At 39.2% G+C, this 16,093-nt stretch overlaps 1 protein-coding gene and 1 long non-coding RNA gene across 12 annotated transcripts in view; both read left to right on the top strand.

Moving 5' to 3' along the window:
* Positions 1-116: 116 nt before the first annotated feature.
* On the top strand, positions 117-1,641 carry LOC123879733. The gene is made up of 3 exons (XR_006799057.1): positions 117-537; positions 655-774; positions 1,449-1,641. It is a non-coding gene; the product is annotated as an uncharacterized LOC123879733 (long non-coding RNA).
* A 196-nt stretch (positions 1,642-1,837) lies between these two features.
* The window catches only part of LOC123879668 (signal transducer and activator of transcription 5B), a 32,588-nt gene continuing 18,332 nt past the window's right edge, over positions 1,838-16,093 (top strand). For 8 of the 11 annotated variants that reach the window (XM_045927525.1, XM_045927522.1, XM_045927526.1 and 5 more), the window contains exons 1-16: positions 1,838-2,029; positions 3,940-3,982; positions 4,893-4,950; positions 5,750-5,826; positions 6,736-6,885; positions 7,496-7,619; positions 8,246-8,366; positions 9,197-9,306; positions 9,935-10,041; positions 10,613-10,817; positions 11,486-11,568; positions 12,366-12,435; positions 13,062-13,216; positions 14,105-14,228; positions 14,708-14,836; positions 15,927-16,033. In XM_045927525.1, coding sequence (XP_045783481.1) covers positions 4,900-4,950; positions 5,750-5,826; positions 6,736-6,885; positions 7,496-7,619; positions 8,246-8,366; positions 9,197-9,306; positions 9,935-10,041; positions 10,613-10,817; positions 11,486-11,568; positions 12,366-12,435; positions 13,062-13,216; positions 14,105-14,228; positions 14,708-14,836; positions 15,927-16,033 — 1,613 coding nt within the window. In that variant the 5' untranslated portion in view covers positions 1,838-2,029; positions 3,940-3,982; positions 4,893-4,899. Of the gene's footprint in view, positions 2,259-3,939; positions 3,983-4,892; positions 4,951-5,749; positions 5,827-6,735; positions 6,886-7,495; positions 7,620-7,708; positions 7,770-8,245; positions 8,367-9,196; positions 9,307-9,934; positions 10,042-10,612; positions 10,818-11,485; positions 11,569-12,365; positions 12,436-13,061; positions 13,217-14,104; positions 14,229-14,707; positions 14,837-15,926; positions 16,034-16,093 lie in introns of those variants that run through there. The other 3 variants (XM_045927523.1, XM_045927524.1, XM_045927533.1) reach the window with 3 other exon arrangements.

Below are 16,093 nucleotides of genomic sequence, written 5' to 3'. Positions count from 1 at the left end.
GATAAAAAGGTGCATATATTTTATTTCATTAATATGCAACCAATTTTTTGCATCAAGGGCGATTTTAACCTTTACCCCTGGTATCCCACAACTGTCAAAACTGGATAAGGAAATCAGGCCCGTGACACCTTTAGTTCTTTCTTAGCCGCAAAGCGCTAGTATCGCAACAAGCTGCAGCCATATTCTTTTTTCTAGTCGATGGCCATATACATAGACTCTGTGGCATACTATTCTCTCGTTAGAGAGTAGTATGTACCTTGCTCTGTGGTATATATACTGGGAAGCCATATTGTTTATTGTTGTTGTCTCCAAAGGTTAATAAATTATGGGAATTGTGGTGATCCCAATTAATTCCTGTAAATATAGGACTCAGTGCTTTGCCGAAGGCTCAATTGTTGAACAGACACGTATGACAGAAGCACTTCGATAGACATCAGTTCGACAGTATGGGGTGGTATGGGTACCCGACGTACGCATGGTTATCTCTACTTGTTTACTGAAAAGGAAAATACTTCACGGAATTCCTGAGCTCATTAGGTAAGTTGATTTCATGTTAAAGATGCATTAAGCACTAGGTATTCCCTAACATAGTTTTTACTTTGTGCTTTCATACCATATTTCATGTGAATAAACTGTGTAAAATTCTTTTTTCAGCTGAACATGATTTCAGTGATCACAATTTTATTATGCTTTACAACCAACTTCAGATCAACAGAATTCAACATTCAGAAGATTCAACAGTATCCACTCAAAGTACAATAATAATAATTAGTGGTGAGTTAGTACAAAATTATCTGTCCTGTGCCTAGTAACTATTTTATTTATTCTTTGCTAACTTTGCCTTAATTATGGCTAAAGTCTTATATGCAATACAAATATTGATGTGATGGTCTCCACGGAACCACTACTTTAACACTGTACTGATGTCCATACAGTAGATTTTATCCATACTTCCATACTAATATTATAAATGCGAAAGTGTGTCTGTCTGTCTGTCTGCTACCTTTTCATAGCCCAACAGTTTAACCTATATTGACGAAATTTGGTACAGAGTTAGCCTATATTCTGGGGATCAACATAGGCTACGTTTTATCCCAGAAAATCAAAGAGTTCCCACGGGATTCCATAAAACCCATCATCCTCTTAGCCGATTTGTATGAGATTTGGTACTGAGGTAGCTTGCATCTAGTAATTGACATAGGCAACTTTTTATCCCTAAAAATCAAACACTTCCCACTGGATCTTTAAAAATCCTCCTAGTCCTCTAGTTTTAGTTTAGTTTATAGCTGTATTTTTTAATCAATCGGTTATATTATTATTAGACCAATTTTAATATGTAGGTACCAACTATCAGTCGTCTCATTAAGAATCCATGTAGTTTTTCATACATAATTTCTTGTTTATATAATTTAATTTTTCATTAATAAAATAATATTATTCCTTTACAGCCAATTTGACAACCAAGTGCAGGTATTTTATTAAAAGAATAAAAGAAATGTTTATCAAAGAAAACAAGAAGCAAAGGCTATTTTCAGAAGGATCCTCAAAGATGACTTTTGGTAAATATATATAAAGTGTATAGATTAAGAAGCAAGAAATATAAAACTGAATTTGATAAGTTGTTTTATTTTACACCTAAATATATGCAAAAAAAAAAAAAATTATAGAGGTACCCCGTTTCAATGTTGTCATGGGACATCACTATGCTATCGACATCGACACAAGGTCGGATTGTGTCCCAACACTTTTTGCGACACTAGCGCTATGCGGCTACAACGGAACTAACCGTTAACTTTTGCACTGTCCTATCTGTCTTTAGACTGTATATAGTGATCTGTGAAGGAAATTAGGCATAAGCTGTCAACAGGTTATTATTGCGTTTTCTTTGTACAAATCCAATTTTTCTATAATTTCAATTCGTTAAAAACTCGCGTGTCTGGTTAAAAAAGAGTAGTGATTAACGAATTTACTCACGAGACTCAAATAATGTGATATAATTGAACTTTAAAACATCGATCCAACACAACAGGTATGTTGTTGACACATCTATAAATAAATTGCGCCTGTGTCCTATACGTGTAGCGTTGTGTGTGTAAACGTCAAAATTCTCGGAATCAGCCGCTGCCTGGAATGAATTTTGTTGAGCATCGCTCAATACATTTAAAACAGCTCTTTAAAATCTTTTGTCCTGGACACAACTTTTCCCAGGCTGAACGGCATTGGACCTTCGCCTTCTTAGTTTAAAAAAAAGTTTCACAGTAAGTTCTTTATCGTGTACACTTCTATTTAATAATACGTAGTTAGGTTTTTTCATTCAGCATTTTATAATTTCGTGAGATAGTTGTAACTTGTATTGAAGTAAAGAAGTTAGGCTATTGGTTTTCAGAGTTTCAATTCAATAGTTCCATATTGAATGTTGCATTTACAACATTTCGAAATGCAAACTAAATATTCTATAAGCAGTTTGAATTGATAAATAATTTATCATTTAATTATCACATTGTGTTATAACTTATAAGATAACCATATTGCAGTAGATATCTTTGATGATTTTGCAATGAAAAGCTTGCAGTTTTTACATTATTTAATTGGAATAAAAAGGTATATGGTATGTGGTAGCACTCAGCCTCAGAACAACCTGTACAAGGTGCCCAATTCTGGCTCTTACTGTTAAAGCGAGATAGATTTATGCATTTAAGCCCTTATTAGAATGTGATGAATGATTATTTTTTGTTCTTATCACTAGTTTTTTTGTTTATCAAAATGTATTTTGTACTTATATGAGATTGTGATAAACAGTGAGGTTATATTGACTCAAGTATTTTAAAGAAATAATTGATTTGTGATGAAAATTGAATACAATTTTTCTTTTTGAAGTTATTGTGGTTGCCTGTTGGAGTATACTAGGCCAAAGGGGATGTATTTTTTTTTTTTTTTTTTTGTTGACGCTGGGGAATGCGTTTACGCATCCCCCCCGGAGGGAGGGTATGTGGGACTCGCCGGCCGAGAGGCGACCGGAATACCCACTAAACCCCAGCGGCGCTACTGCGCGTCGCCTGGCGACTGGGTCACGGGAACGGCCGAAGCAAACAACCGCGACCCAGCCAGCGACGTCTGCCAAGGCAGACCCTCCACCGGGGACCTGCTCGGTCCCCATCGACGCACCTCCGGGACGCACCAACGAAGTGCGTCCCCCGACCTTGGGACGCGCACGTCGCCCGCGTCCCATCCTCCGCTTCATCCACTGTGCCCTCTGCTAGTGAGAGGGACACGCGGAGAAACCTCCCCCCCTGCCAGGTCATTAGCCATAGCCAACAATATCTCCGAAGAGAAATTATTAGCCATGTTACCGGGGCGCACCGGCCCGAACACTGCTCTTCCCCTCGGACTCATCCAAAAGGGACCAGCAGCATCCAGGCACACTGGGAGGTTACCTGGCTGGCGCCCCAAGGGGATGTATAGTAGAAGAAATAACATTTCACATTATAAGTAAATCTCCAAGCGAGAGGGACTATAGTACCCACACAAGTTGCCTTCTATACATGCTTTGCTTTTGTACACTCATCAGTATTTTTAACCCCCAACCCAAAAAGAGGGGTGCTATAAGTTTGACGTGTGTATCTGTGTATCTGTCTATGGCATCGTAGCTCTTAAACTAGTGAACCGGTTTTAATTTAGTTTTTTTGTTTGAAAGGTGGCTTGATTGAGAGTGTTCTTAGCTGTAATCCAAGAAAATCGGTTCAGCCGTTTGAAAGTTATCAGCTCTTTTCTAGTTACTGTATCCTTCACTTGTGGGGGGTGTTATAAATTTTTAATTTACACTTGTTAAATTGGGTTAACATCTTTGGGTTCTAGTCTTTGTGGTGATGCACTTTAAGAGTAATTATATGTACAATGTACCTTATAAACATGCAATAAAATTGTTTAAATTTGTTTCAGATTAGAAATATTAAAGAGAATTTAATTATTGGTTAAATTAAAAGTAAGTTACTTTTTCTGCTTTTCTTTTTAGATTACAGTATACTAGGTAGCCAATATCTTCTTTGAGAGTTTGTCTATCTGTTTGTGGAAGTTCAAACAGAACACCTTTAAAATCTACCTGGTACCTTCAAAAGAAGATTGAATATGACCTTCAGGGCTTTAGGCTGCATCATCTCCTACTTGGTGTGATTGCAGTTAAGGTGGAAGCGACAGGCCTGCCCGCGAAATTCAAATTTAATTTGGTTTTTCACAAATTGTAAACTAATACGACAACATAGGCTTATGGTATATCGACTATTCTCACAAATTAGTCGATATTAGAAATAATTTCTTAAACTGGACCTTTTCAAGTAAAGATTTTTATATAAACCTGTGAGGATGATACTGCCATTGTCGCAATTAAAATACCATAAGGCTACATTGTCTGTCGTATTAGTTTACAAATTGCGAAAAACCAAATTAATTTTGAATTTCGCGGGCAGACCCGTCTCATGCCCCTTAAGCACAAGACTGTTTAAGTATTAAAAAATGCACTCAGCATTTTAGATAATAATGCGAGCAAAAAAAGTGTAATTTGAACATGAGACATATGACTAGATGTACGTTTGACCCTGACGCCAGAGCATACAATAACACAAAAAGAGGGGTGTTATAAGTTTGACGTGTGTATCTGTGTATCTGTCTGTGATATCGTAGCTTCTAAACTAATGGACCAATTTTAATTTAGTTTTTTTGTTTGAAAGGTGGCTTGATCGAGAGTGTTCTTAGCTATAATAGTATAAAATCGGCTCAGCTGTTTAAAAGTTATCAGCTCTTTTCTAGTTACTATAACCTTCACTTGTCGGGGGTGTTATAAATTTTTAATTTACACTTGTATATAAAACATGTTTAGAGTGTATTCTTAATTTTAGGATCAACATGGCGCTCTGGGCTAGAGCACAGCAGTTACCGCCAGAGAGTTTGCAGAAGGTAAATTTGAAATGGTATCTCTAGACTCTATGGTTGAAATCTTTTTTTTTTTTTTTTTTTTGATATTTCTATGCAATCAGTCATTTATGTCGACTTGGTTGAAATCTATAGACCACACTTTGAATTCGTCAGTTCAAACCCCACCCGTTGCACTATTGTCATACCTATTCCTAGCACAAGCTTTACGCTTAGTTGGAGGGGAAAGGGGAATATTAGTAATCATGATGAATTGTGGTAACATTCTTTAAAAAAATTAGCTTAGACTTTCGGTTAAAATGAGACAGATTTATGCCAACGGTATAACGCTGTCTCATTTTAACAGTGCCTTAAGGTGGATGCGACGAAACTGCCGGCGAAACTGAACACTTTCAAGTAAAGATTTTTATGTAATCCTGTGAAGATGATACTGCCATTGATGGAATTAGAACGCCATAAGCCTTCTTTGTCGTATTAATTTAGGCAGACCCGTCTACAATCTACATACAGTGGACCCCTGGTAATCCGACAAACGTTTTGCAGGACATTGTCGAACTATCGGATTTGTCGGATTATAGAGTACTGCCTAAGACCCCCTATAGTCCGATTTTTTTTACAAAAGAGTACCTTGTAATCCGACAAATCACAGATCTAATGATAAGATTCTATATATTTATATATATATATATGTTATACATACTCTGAAGTACAAATCATACCTTACTATGTATGTCGAATTTAGTGAATTCTATAATAATAGACATGTCGGATTACAGGGGGGGCCGGATTACCGGCGGCCCAATGTATTTTGATTTTTTTCTAGGTGCGAGCTATCTATGGGGAACATTTTCCCATAGAAGTACGCCACTGCCTTGCTACGTGGATTGAAAGTAGGATATGGTAAGAAACCATTTATTTATTTAAACAACTTTATTGTTAATAACAAAATTAAAAAGAGTAGGAATACAAGATACACTTAATAAAACAAAGGGTGGCCTTATGACATCTCTTCCGTAATCCATACTTAAGAACTACATTTTTACTTTGGCTAATATCCAATGGGATTCTATTACTAAGCCTCAGCTGTCAATCTGTCTGTCTGTCATCTGTCTGTTCGTCCTACTGTCCTTCCATCTGTCTGTCCATTTGTCTCTCTGTCTGTTTTTCAGTGGACTATATCTAAACTTTAACAGATAGTTAAAGAGTTGAAATTTTCACAGAGCGTGTAATTCTATTGCCACTATGTATTAACAAATAAGAATTTCAAAATGGCCGCCATAATAAATTAAAAATCCGATGTACTAGATAAAATTATAAGGGTTCTTTACGGTTTATAACAGACCTCTAAAAAAACCGGTCAAGTGCGAGTCAGACTCGCGCATCGAGGGTTCCGTACTCGGGTATTTTTCCCGACATTTTGCATGATAAATCAATAACTGTTATGCATAAAAATGTGTTTTAGAATGTACAAAGAAACCCTTTTATATGATACCCCACTTGCTATAATTGTCTTACTTTGAAAATTGAAACACAATTTTTTGTGATGTAACCACAAATTAACGGTTTTCGGATTTTTTATTTGTGCTATAAGACCTACCTACCAGCTACCTGCCAAATATCATGATTCTAGGTCAACAGAAAGTACCCTATAGGTTTTCTTGATAAACAGACAATCCTACAAGGGTTCCTTTTTTCCTTTTGAGGTGCAGAACCCTTAAAACCAGATGGACTGGATAAAATTATAAGGGTTCCTTATGTACGTATCGGGGTTTTATTACGGAACCCTAAAACACGTTACCTCATCCCCAGGACCCAAGAACCAGAAGAGCAGCAGCGTTTCTTCGTGGAGGAGTTGGTCCAGGAGATCCAGACCCATGCGGAGCTGATGCTGTCTGCGGAGCTGTTTGTCACCAAGATGAAGCTGATTGAAGCTTCCAAGCTATTCCGCATGCAGTACAGGTAAAAAGTGCAAAAGATATTTAGCAGAAATGCAATCACAGACCTGCAAGGAAAAACATCGTAACTGGACTTCGTCTGTGGTGGCGTTTGCTGGCGCGGTTGTGCCTTTTCGGAGTGTTTTTTTTTTATTAGAAGTTGCTGGTTTTTGTGTTCTGCTGGTGTTTATTGGTGGTGGAACTGACTGGGAAGCGCTCTAAAGGGGCGCCGCGTGTATGTAAGCGGGCGCCGGCACAGACGAAGTCCATACTTATACATATAGTTTCCCTAACTTGTAAATAACTACAAACTTGACATTGGCTAATCAGTGTAAAGGTGCCCACGCACTTGAACTGCACTGCAGTGGAACTGCTCGTCGCGTCAGCGCCACGCACGATATTCTCTCCAGCCGCGACGCGCGTACGTCACTGCCGCGCGGCGCGGCTGGAGAGAATATCGTGCGGGGCGCTGACGCGACGCGCAGTTCCACTGCAGTGCAGTTCGAGTGCGTGGGCACCTTTAAGCCAGACAAGAGAGAAAAAAAAACATCGTAAATCATTTTGTCACTGATACTCCGATAGTTCGTTTCAATCTTTATCCGTTAAAAATGACAAAACTATCCATTTGTCCGCAGCCACGCCCCGCACGAACTATACACTTACATGCGGCGTTGCCTGGCTTTAGAAATGGACGTCATACAGAACGCCATGGGCACGCCGTACATCGCACAGCCGCAAACAGAGAGGAAGTATAGCGAGGTAAGCTCATGCTCTCTCTCTCTCTCTCCCTCCCCCACCCCTCTCTCTCTCTGCATAGATCTTCGATGCTGACAGTCATGATCCTTTTCGGAAATATTATTGGGCACGCCGTACATCGCACAGCCGCAAACAGAGAGGAAGTATAGCGAGGTAAGCTCTCATTCATGCTCTCTCTCTATCTCTATTTTTTTCTCTCTCTTTCTCTCTCTGCATAGATCCTCAATGCTGACAGTCGTGATCCCTTTCGAAAATATTATTGGGTAAGCCCTGATTCATCTCTATCTGTCTTTGTCATATTCCTGATTACTGAGGTGAGCTCTGCTTCATTTCTCTCTCTATTTCTATTCCTCTTTTTCTCCTTCTGTCTCTCTCTGCACAGTATTCATAATTACTGTCTATCTTTGCTGTACCTATTCTATTGCCTTTACAACTCTCGCACTGGCAAGGGTCACTGGTAGAGATCTCTTATAGAGATAAGTGCTTCACTGTCCACTTTTTCTTTCTTTTTATTTTTATTGTTACAACTTTCTGGTACAAATAAAAAATAAATAAATAATGAAATGATCTTTGTACTTGTCCGTATGTCGTCCTTTAATATGAATTGAATTTATAAGTTTATTTTGCAGTTGATAACCGGCTTGCAAACAGTTCGTCAGAAGGTGAACATGGCGAGTGAGGAAATAAGGAGCCTCCAAGCCAACATCGAATCTTTCTCCCTGCAGTATCATGAATGCTTGAAGAATAAAGGTAATTTGAATTTGTCAATTAACTGACCTTAGTGCGAGTGGGACCTCGCTGTTTTAATTATGAAAATGATGTTTTAGGTGTATTAAATATGCTAAATGATCGGAATAAATCGTGAAATAAAACCCCAAAAAAAAAAACCGGCCAAGTGCGAGTCAGACTCGCGCACTGAAGGTTCCGTACTCGGGTATTTATCTAACATTTTGCACAATAAATCAAAAACTGTTATGCATAAAAATAAATAAAAATCTGTTTTAGAATGTACAAGTAAAGCCCTTTCATATGATAGCCCACTTGGTATAGTTATCTTACATTGAAAATTGAAACATTTTAGTTTTTTTTTAATGATGTGACCACAAATTCGCGGTTTTCAGATTTATTCCTGTACTTGTGCTATAAGACCTGCCTACCTACCAAATTTCATGATTCTAGGTCAACGGGAAGTACCCTATAGGTTTTCTTGACAGACACGACGGACGGACAGACAACAAAGTGAGTGTAAGTAAAAAGGTGTTTGTTTAGTGGGCTATGCCCTGTTATGAGTCCCACCAGTTCCTAAGTTTCCCTCTTCCTAAGGTCCCACCATCCTAAGTTTACCTCTATCCAGGCGGAGTAGTTAGTTTAACAGCCTACTGGCCTAGTTTAACAGCCTTCTGGCCTAGTTTGACAGCCTTCTGGCCTAGTTTAACAGCCTTTTGGCCTAGTTTAACAACCTTCTGGCCTAGTTCAACAGCCTTCTGGCCTAGTTTGACAGCCTTCTGGCCTAGTTTAACAGCCTTTTGGCCTAGTTTAACAGCCTTCTGGCCTAGTTTAACAACAGTTTGTTGTCGCAGGCCATATCAACTACTTGCAGCAGTCGGGGCCGATGACGAACGACCGTCGTGAGTTAGAGGCTTGCCTGCGAGTCCAGATCGAAGAGATGGAGAGAAAACTTAACGCTTTGGTGAGTATTTTACAATCGAAGATTATATAAATGACTAGCCGATGCCCGCGACTTCGTTCGCGTGGATGTAGTTTTTTAAAAATCCCGTGGGAACTCTTTGATTTTCCAGGATAAAAAGTAGCCTATGTGCTAATCCAGAGTATAATCTATCTCCATTCTAAATTTCAGCCTAATCCGTCCAGTAGTTTTAGCGTGAAGGAGTAACAAACATACACACACACACACACACACACACACATACAAACTTTCGCCTTTATAATATTAGTGTGAAGTGTGATTAGCCGATGCCCGCGACTTCGTCCGCGTAGATTTAGGTTTTTGAAATCCCGTGGGAACTCTTTGATATTCCGGGATAAAAGGTAGCCTATGTGCTAATCCAGGATATTATCTATCTCCATTCATAATGTATATAATATAAGTAATTTCGAATAATACTTTGCGACTTGGTATTATCCAACACTGGCTTCTCCTTTCAGCAAAGGTTGCCTGCTAGAGATTGCTCTTAGCAATAAGGCTGCCTTTGCACACAATTGTTTTTTTTCTATTTTCTTCCTTCTGTGTTGTTCGTTTACGTTTTTGTGTGCAATAAAGACTTCTATCTATCTATCTATCTATCTATTTGTTCTAGGTGGCCCAAATCAACCAGTCCCAAATGGAACTGGTAGACCACATGAAGGAGAACATCACCACCTTGCGCCAGCTGCAGAGCCAGGTTTTGGATGAAGAACTTATTAAGTAAGTACTTTCTCAAAAACTTCATATACTAATTAAACTAGCTGATGCCCGCAGCTTCGCCCGCGTGGATTGGTCAGATCCCCTGCAGCATCAGGATTGAGGAGTTGGAATCCAAATTTTGTATGAAACAATGTCGCAAAGTTCCTCTATCGATTAAAAAAGAAATGACGCAAATCGGTTCAGAAATTTCGGAGATTTCGGTGTACATAGGTAGAAAAAAAAACAACTCCCTTCTTGAAATTCGGTTAAAAAAGTAGCCTACACCCTGGTCAATCCTCTACTTGTATGTGAAAATCCCGTTAAAATCGGTTCAGCCGTTCCGAAGATTAGCCTTTTCAAACAGACAGACAGACAGACAAAAATTTTAAAAACGTGTGATTCAGTTATGGTATCGTTCAAATAACCATATGACCTTAATATGTGGTAGTTATTTTGAAATTACAGACAGACACTCCAATTTTATTTATTATTAGTATAGATTTCTCCACCGCGTATCCTTTATGGGATCTCATAAGGGTTCAGTTTTTCCTTTTGAGGTACGGAACCCAACAAAAAAATGTATTTTGTGTAGATGGAAGCGAGAGCAGCAACTATCGGGCAATGGAGTCCCGATGCAGTCCAACCTGAACACGATCCAGGAGTGGTGTGAACTGCTGGCCGACCTGATCTGGAGCACCCGGCAGCAGGTCAACAACGTGGCTCGGATCAACAGCAAGACCATCGTGGAGCTGAGGCAGCCTCACCTCGTTGAGATGCTGGACGACATGAGCAAGCAGGTAACACGCACAGATGCGTGAACTGATGCACGTGCACCTCTATGCAGACAAACACACACACACGCACACAAACACACCTGCATATACAGTAAACCACACATATGGACAGATGCGTGAACTGATGCACGTGCACCTCCACGCAGACAAACACACACACACACGAACACACAAATACACATGCACTTTAACACATTCATTGATTTTAAAATTGGTCTTTTTAGGGTTCTGTACCTCCAAAGGTAAAACGAATCCCTTATAGACTTGTAGGATCACTTTGTTATCTGTCTATCAATCTGTCTGTCTGTCATGTCTGTCAAGAAAACCTATAGAGTACTTGCCGTTGCCCTAGAATCATGAAATTTGGCAGGTAGGTAGGTCTTATAGCACAAGTAAAGGAATAAATCCGAAATCCGTGATTTTGTTACATCCTAAAAGAATGTGTTTTAATTTTCAGAGTAAGATAACTATACCAAATGGGGTATCATATGAAAGGCCTTTACATGTACATTCTAAAACGGATTTTTATTTATTTTTAGGCATAATAGTTTTTGATTTATCGTGCAAAATACTCGAGTACGGAACCCTCGGTGCGCGAGTCTGACTCGCACTTGGCTGGTTCTTGTTTATAAAAAAGTTTCACCAGCAAGATTTATTACGTTTCTTTTCAGGTGACAAGTCTGCTATCAACATTGGTGACGTCAACTTTTGTGATCGAAAAGCAACCGCCCCAGGTCATGAAGACCAATACACGGTAAGTTTTTTTTTACACATACAAGCCCTTGATTGCAATCTCACCTGGTGGTAAGTGATGATGCAGTCTATGATGGAAACGGGCTAACCTGGAAGGTTAGCCTGGAAGCTAGCCTGGCAGTTTTAACCGAACCCATACCCCTTTGGTTTCTGCACGGCATCGGCAAGGCTTTGCCGGTAAGGTGGTAACTAGCCACGGCCGAAGCCTCCTACTAGAAAGTTTCCTAGTTACCACCCTATTGACAAAGCCGTGCCTCCAAGCGATTTAGCGTTCCGGTACGATGCCGTGTAGAAACCGATATGGGGTATGGGTTTAATAAAACTGCCATACCCCTTCTAAGTTAGCCGACTTCCATCTTAGACTGCATCATTATTTACCACCAAGTCTGATCGCAGTCAAAATCTTCTTCCTTCTTTTTTCGCCTTCATACCTAGTTTCTCCTTTTACCAAAGGTTGCCTGACAGAGCTTGGTCTGAGCAATAAAGCCGGCTTTGCATACAATTGTTTTAAGTTTTTTAGTTTGTTTTGTTTTGATTATTTCATGTTTTGTGTGCAATAAAGTTTTCTATCTACCTATCGTCTTAAGATACCCGTTCTCTTTGGGGAGAGATCAGGTTATGTGGGGCTTTTACCCATTAAAACCCCCTCGGTTTCCATCAGCTCATATCAAGAGGTTTCGGAACTCTTAAGATCATGCGACGACGCCTATCGGGCTAATCCTGGAGGATGTACTCCCCTGGCCAGTCTTAGGGCTACACTTTAACCTACCCATTCTGACCATAATGTATTGATTACAGTTTCACGGCTACGGTCCGCTTGCTGGTGGGTGGTCAACTCAATGTGCACATGACTCCGCCGAGAGTTACAGTAAGTTATAACACTTATTATTATCGACATAGCTCAACAAAAAAAAAAATGGGCCTGGAATAGGTCCTTGTGCGACACCTATGTTAATTAGTACTTGATTTTTGACCATCAACAGATATTTTCATTTATCGATTTGAGAAATAAGAAACGACCAGATCTAAAGAAGTACCATCTGCACCATAAAACTTCTACAGAAGTTTACACAGTCGAATGCTTTTGATAGGTCACAGAATACATTAATCACATTTTAATACTTTTTAGTTCAAGATCTATAGCGTTGGGCAATAGCTTTATCGTTTGGCAAGACTCCTGGTGTGAAATTGCGACTAGGAATTTGTTGTTCATCTTAACATTGGTTGTTTTAACCCCTGTCCCAAAAAGAGGGGTGTTATAAGTTTGACGTGTGTATCTGTGTATCTGTCTGTGGCATCGTAGCTCCTAAACTAATGAACCGATTTTAATATAGTTCTTTATTTGTTTGAAAAGTGGCTTGATCGAGAGTGTTCTTAGCTATATTCCAAGAAAATCGGTTCAGCCCTTTGAAAGTTATCAGCTCTTTTCTAGTTACTGTAACCTTCACTTGTCGGGGGTGTTATAAATTTTTTAATTTACACTTGTTTAACCAGGTGGTAATAATCTCAGAGCAGCAAGCTCAGTTGCTGCTCAAGAGTGACACTCAGAGCGGGCGCGGCAAGCAGCCGGTGGAGTGTGGAGACATCCTTAACAACAGCGGCTGTATGGAGTACCAGCCCACCAACAGGCAGCTCAGCGTTAGCTTCCGGTGAGAAGGGGTAGGGTTTAGTGGGAAAGGGCTTAGGACTCTAGTGAAGGAAATGAGTAAGTAAAACTAAAGTAATGGAGAATTAAAGAAGTTTGGGAGGAGTATTCAATAAATATGTTCTATCCAAAAGTGCCAGGATAACATAATGGACTTAAGAGACCTTCGTTATTTTATAAAAGCTGAAAGATTAGCCAATGTTTGGAATATGGTTCCTTTGGGAGAGTGACAAGTAAAAAATGAATGAATGAATGAATGAATATACTTTTATTGTACACTACAAAATTAGTACAGAAAAACACATACAAAGCTCAACAAAATATAGGTACAATTTGGCGGCCTTATCGCTACCTAGCGATCTCTTCCAGGCAACCAAAATGGTCCAAAGGATATAGCTATAGATATTAGAGGTAGGTGGTGTAAGTATACATTTATATATAATATTAGAATAAATAAATATATAAATAAATAAATAAATACATAGAAACATGTTAAAATTTAAATAATGTACTAAATAATAAAATACATAATATAGACGTAAAAAAAAAATAATAAATAAATATGATAAATTTCTTACGTCAAAGTATAAAGCGTAATTTTTTTACATTTTCTTCGGAATAGTATTGGAAATGACGCCATTCATTGCCACACACTTAGTATCGTGGCAACCCCTTGCCAGACAACAGTTTAGGGATGAAAGGGAATGAAAGTACCAGGATAACATAACGTAAGAAGACTTTTTGATAGAACATTAGCAGCTGCAGTTGTATGGATTCAAGACATTTCGTTGGAAGGGGTTCCGATTTTTTTTTAATTCATAGTTTAAGTATTTTAAACGCTTAACTTTTAGTTTAGCGTTTAACTAAGTTACAAACAAAATACTGTCAACAGGAACATGCAACTGCGTAAAATCAAGCGCGCTGAAAAGAAAGGGACGGAGAGCGTTATGGACGAAAAACTCACTCTTCTATTCCAATCCGAGTTCAACGTTGGTGGTGGAGAATTGGTATTCCAGGTAAGATAATTACATACTATGGTCAAACATTTGTTAGCTAAAATGGACTCAACTTTACATAAAAGGGCGTACAGATAAAATCGCAGTTTTAACGGAGGGACAAAAATGTGATATATCAAAACTAGCTAACTTGGCTAGGTTTTTTTTTTTTTTTTTTATATAAATATTAGACTTCAACCATGTTATGAAGCTTGTTTCGTCAAAAATGTGATAAATCAAGACTGCCTAATATTTGGAACATGTTTTTTTTAAGGTAAATATTTATCATAAGTGCTGCGAGTTTTCCAAATGTTTGTCCAATCTATTCTTGAACTGGGTCAGAGCTTGACATAACCACATCGTTGGGTAATTTATTCCATATGTGAACAACACTGTTGGTCAGAAAGTGTTTTAATGGATTTAACAATGACAATTGACATTATAGCTTCATATCACGTCTCGTTAATGTCGTTAAAAAATCGATATTTATCCGTTAACAGGTGTGGACTCTATCCCTGCCCGTGGTGGTGATAGTCCACGGCAACCAGGAGCCCCACGGCTGGGCAACCGTTACCTGGGACAACGCCTTCAGCCCCCCGGGACGAGTGCCGTTCGCTGTGCCCGATAAGGTGACGTAGCATATACTAACCCCCTTCACCCCTCCGAGTCACTACCTCTTCTCGTGGTGGGGTTAAGGTGACGTATTATCATATATACCTACCCCTCCCCTCCTTTAATCACTACAGACAGACCCATTCCCGTGATGATAATAGTCCAGAAACCCCACGGCTAGCCAACCGTTACCTGGGAAAAGCCTTCAGTCCCCTGGAAAAAATATCACCCCCCCCCCCCCCCCTTAAATCTAAAATAAAATCTATACTAATAAATAAAATTGGAGTGTCTGTCTGTAATTTCGAAATAAGTACCACATATTAAGATCATATGGTTATTTGAACGATACCATAACTGAATCACACGTTTTTAAAATTTTTGTCTGTCTGTCTGTCTGTTTGAAAAGGCTAATCTTTGGAACGGCTGAACCGATTTTAACGGGGTTTTCACATACAAGTAGAGAATTGACCAGGGTGTAACATAGGCTACTTTTTTAACCGACTTTCAAGAAGGGAGTTGTGTTTTTCTACCTATGTACACCGACATCTCCGAGATTTCTGAACCGATTTGCGTCATTTTTTTTTTAATCGATAGAGGAACTTTGCGACATTGTTTCATACAAAATTTGGATTCCGACTCCTCAATCCTGATGCTGCAGGGGATCTAACCAATCCACGCGGGCGAAGCTGCGGGCATCAGCTAGTAAAATAATAAAATACAAAAAATTCAAAATAACATCTATGTTGAATATCGATGTGAAACGATAGCGCGGACAACCTGGACTGGCCTCTCTTCCCATTGTTCGGTCGGCGGTCCGAACTGCAGCGTAAGCGTTTTGATTGTTCGGCAGAACTGCTGGGTTTGCCGGAAGCCGGCGTTACGATTACGTGGTAACTCGCCATTTTGAAATTTTTATTATTTGTCGTTATAGCGGCAATGGAAATACACATTCTGTGAAAATTTGACCTATCACGGTACACGAGTTAGTAGATATAGCTCGATGACAGATCAGCGGAGTCTTAGTAATAGGGTTCCGTTAGCACTCTTCAAATACGGAACCCCAAAAATTGAGATTTGCCTGTTCAACATGATTAGTTTTGTTTGTAGGTGACCTGGGGTCAGTTGGCTGAAACTTTGAGAATCAAATTCTGCTCGGCCACCGGAGGGGATCTATCCGAAGATAATCTACGCTTTTTGGCTGAAAAGATCTTTAGGTAACTATTTACTGCTAGTTATTATAGTTATAGTGTTTTAGCTCACAAACACAATATTGG

Source organism: Maniola jurtina, chromosome 28 (genome assembly GCF_905333055.1).
Source record: "Maniola jurtina chromosome 28, ilManJurt1.1, whole genome shotgun sequence".
NCBI classification, from domain to species: domain Eukaryota; kingdom Metazoa; phylum Arthropoda; class Insecta; order Lepidoptera; family Nymphalidae; genus Maniola; species Maniola jurtina.
Note: the sequence above shows the minus strand (reverse complement) of the source record. Positions and strands in the feature narration are given on the sequence as shown.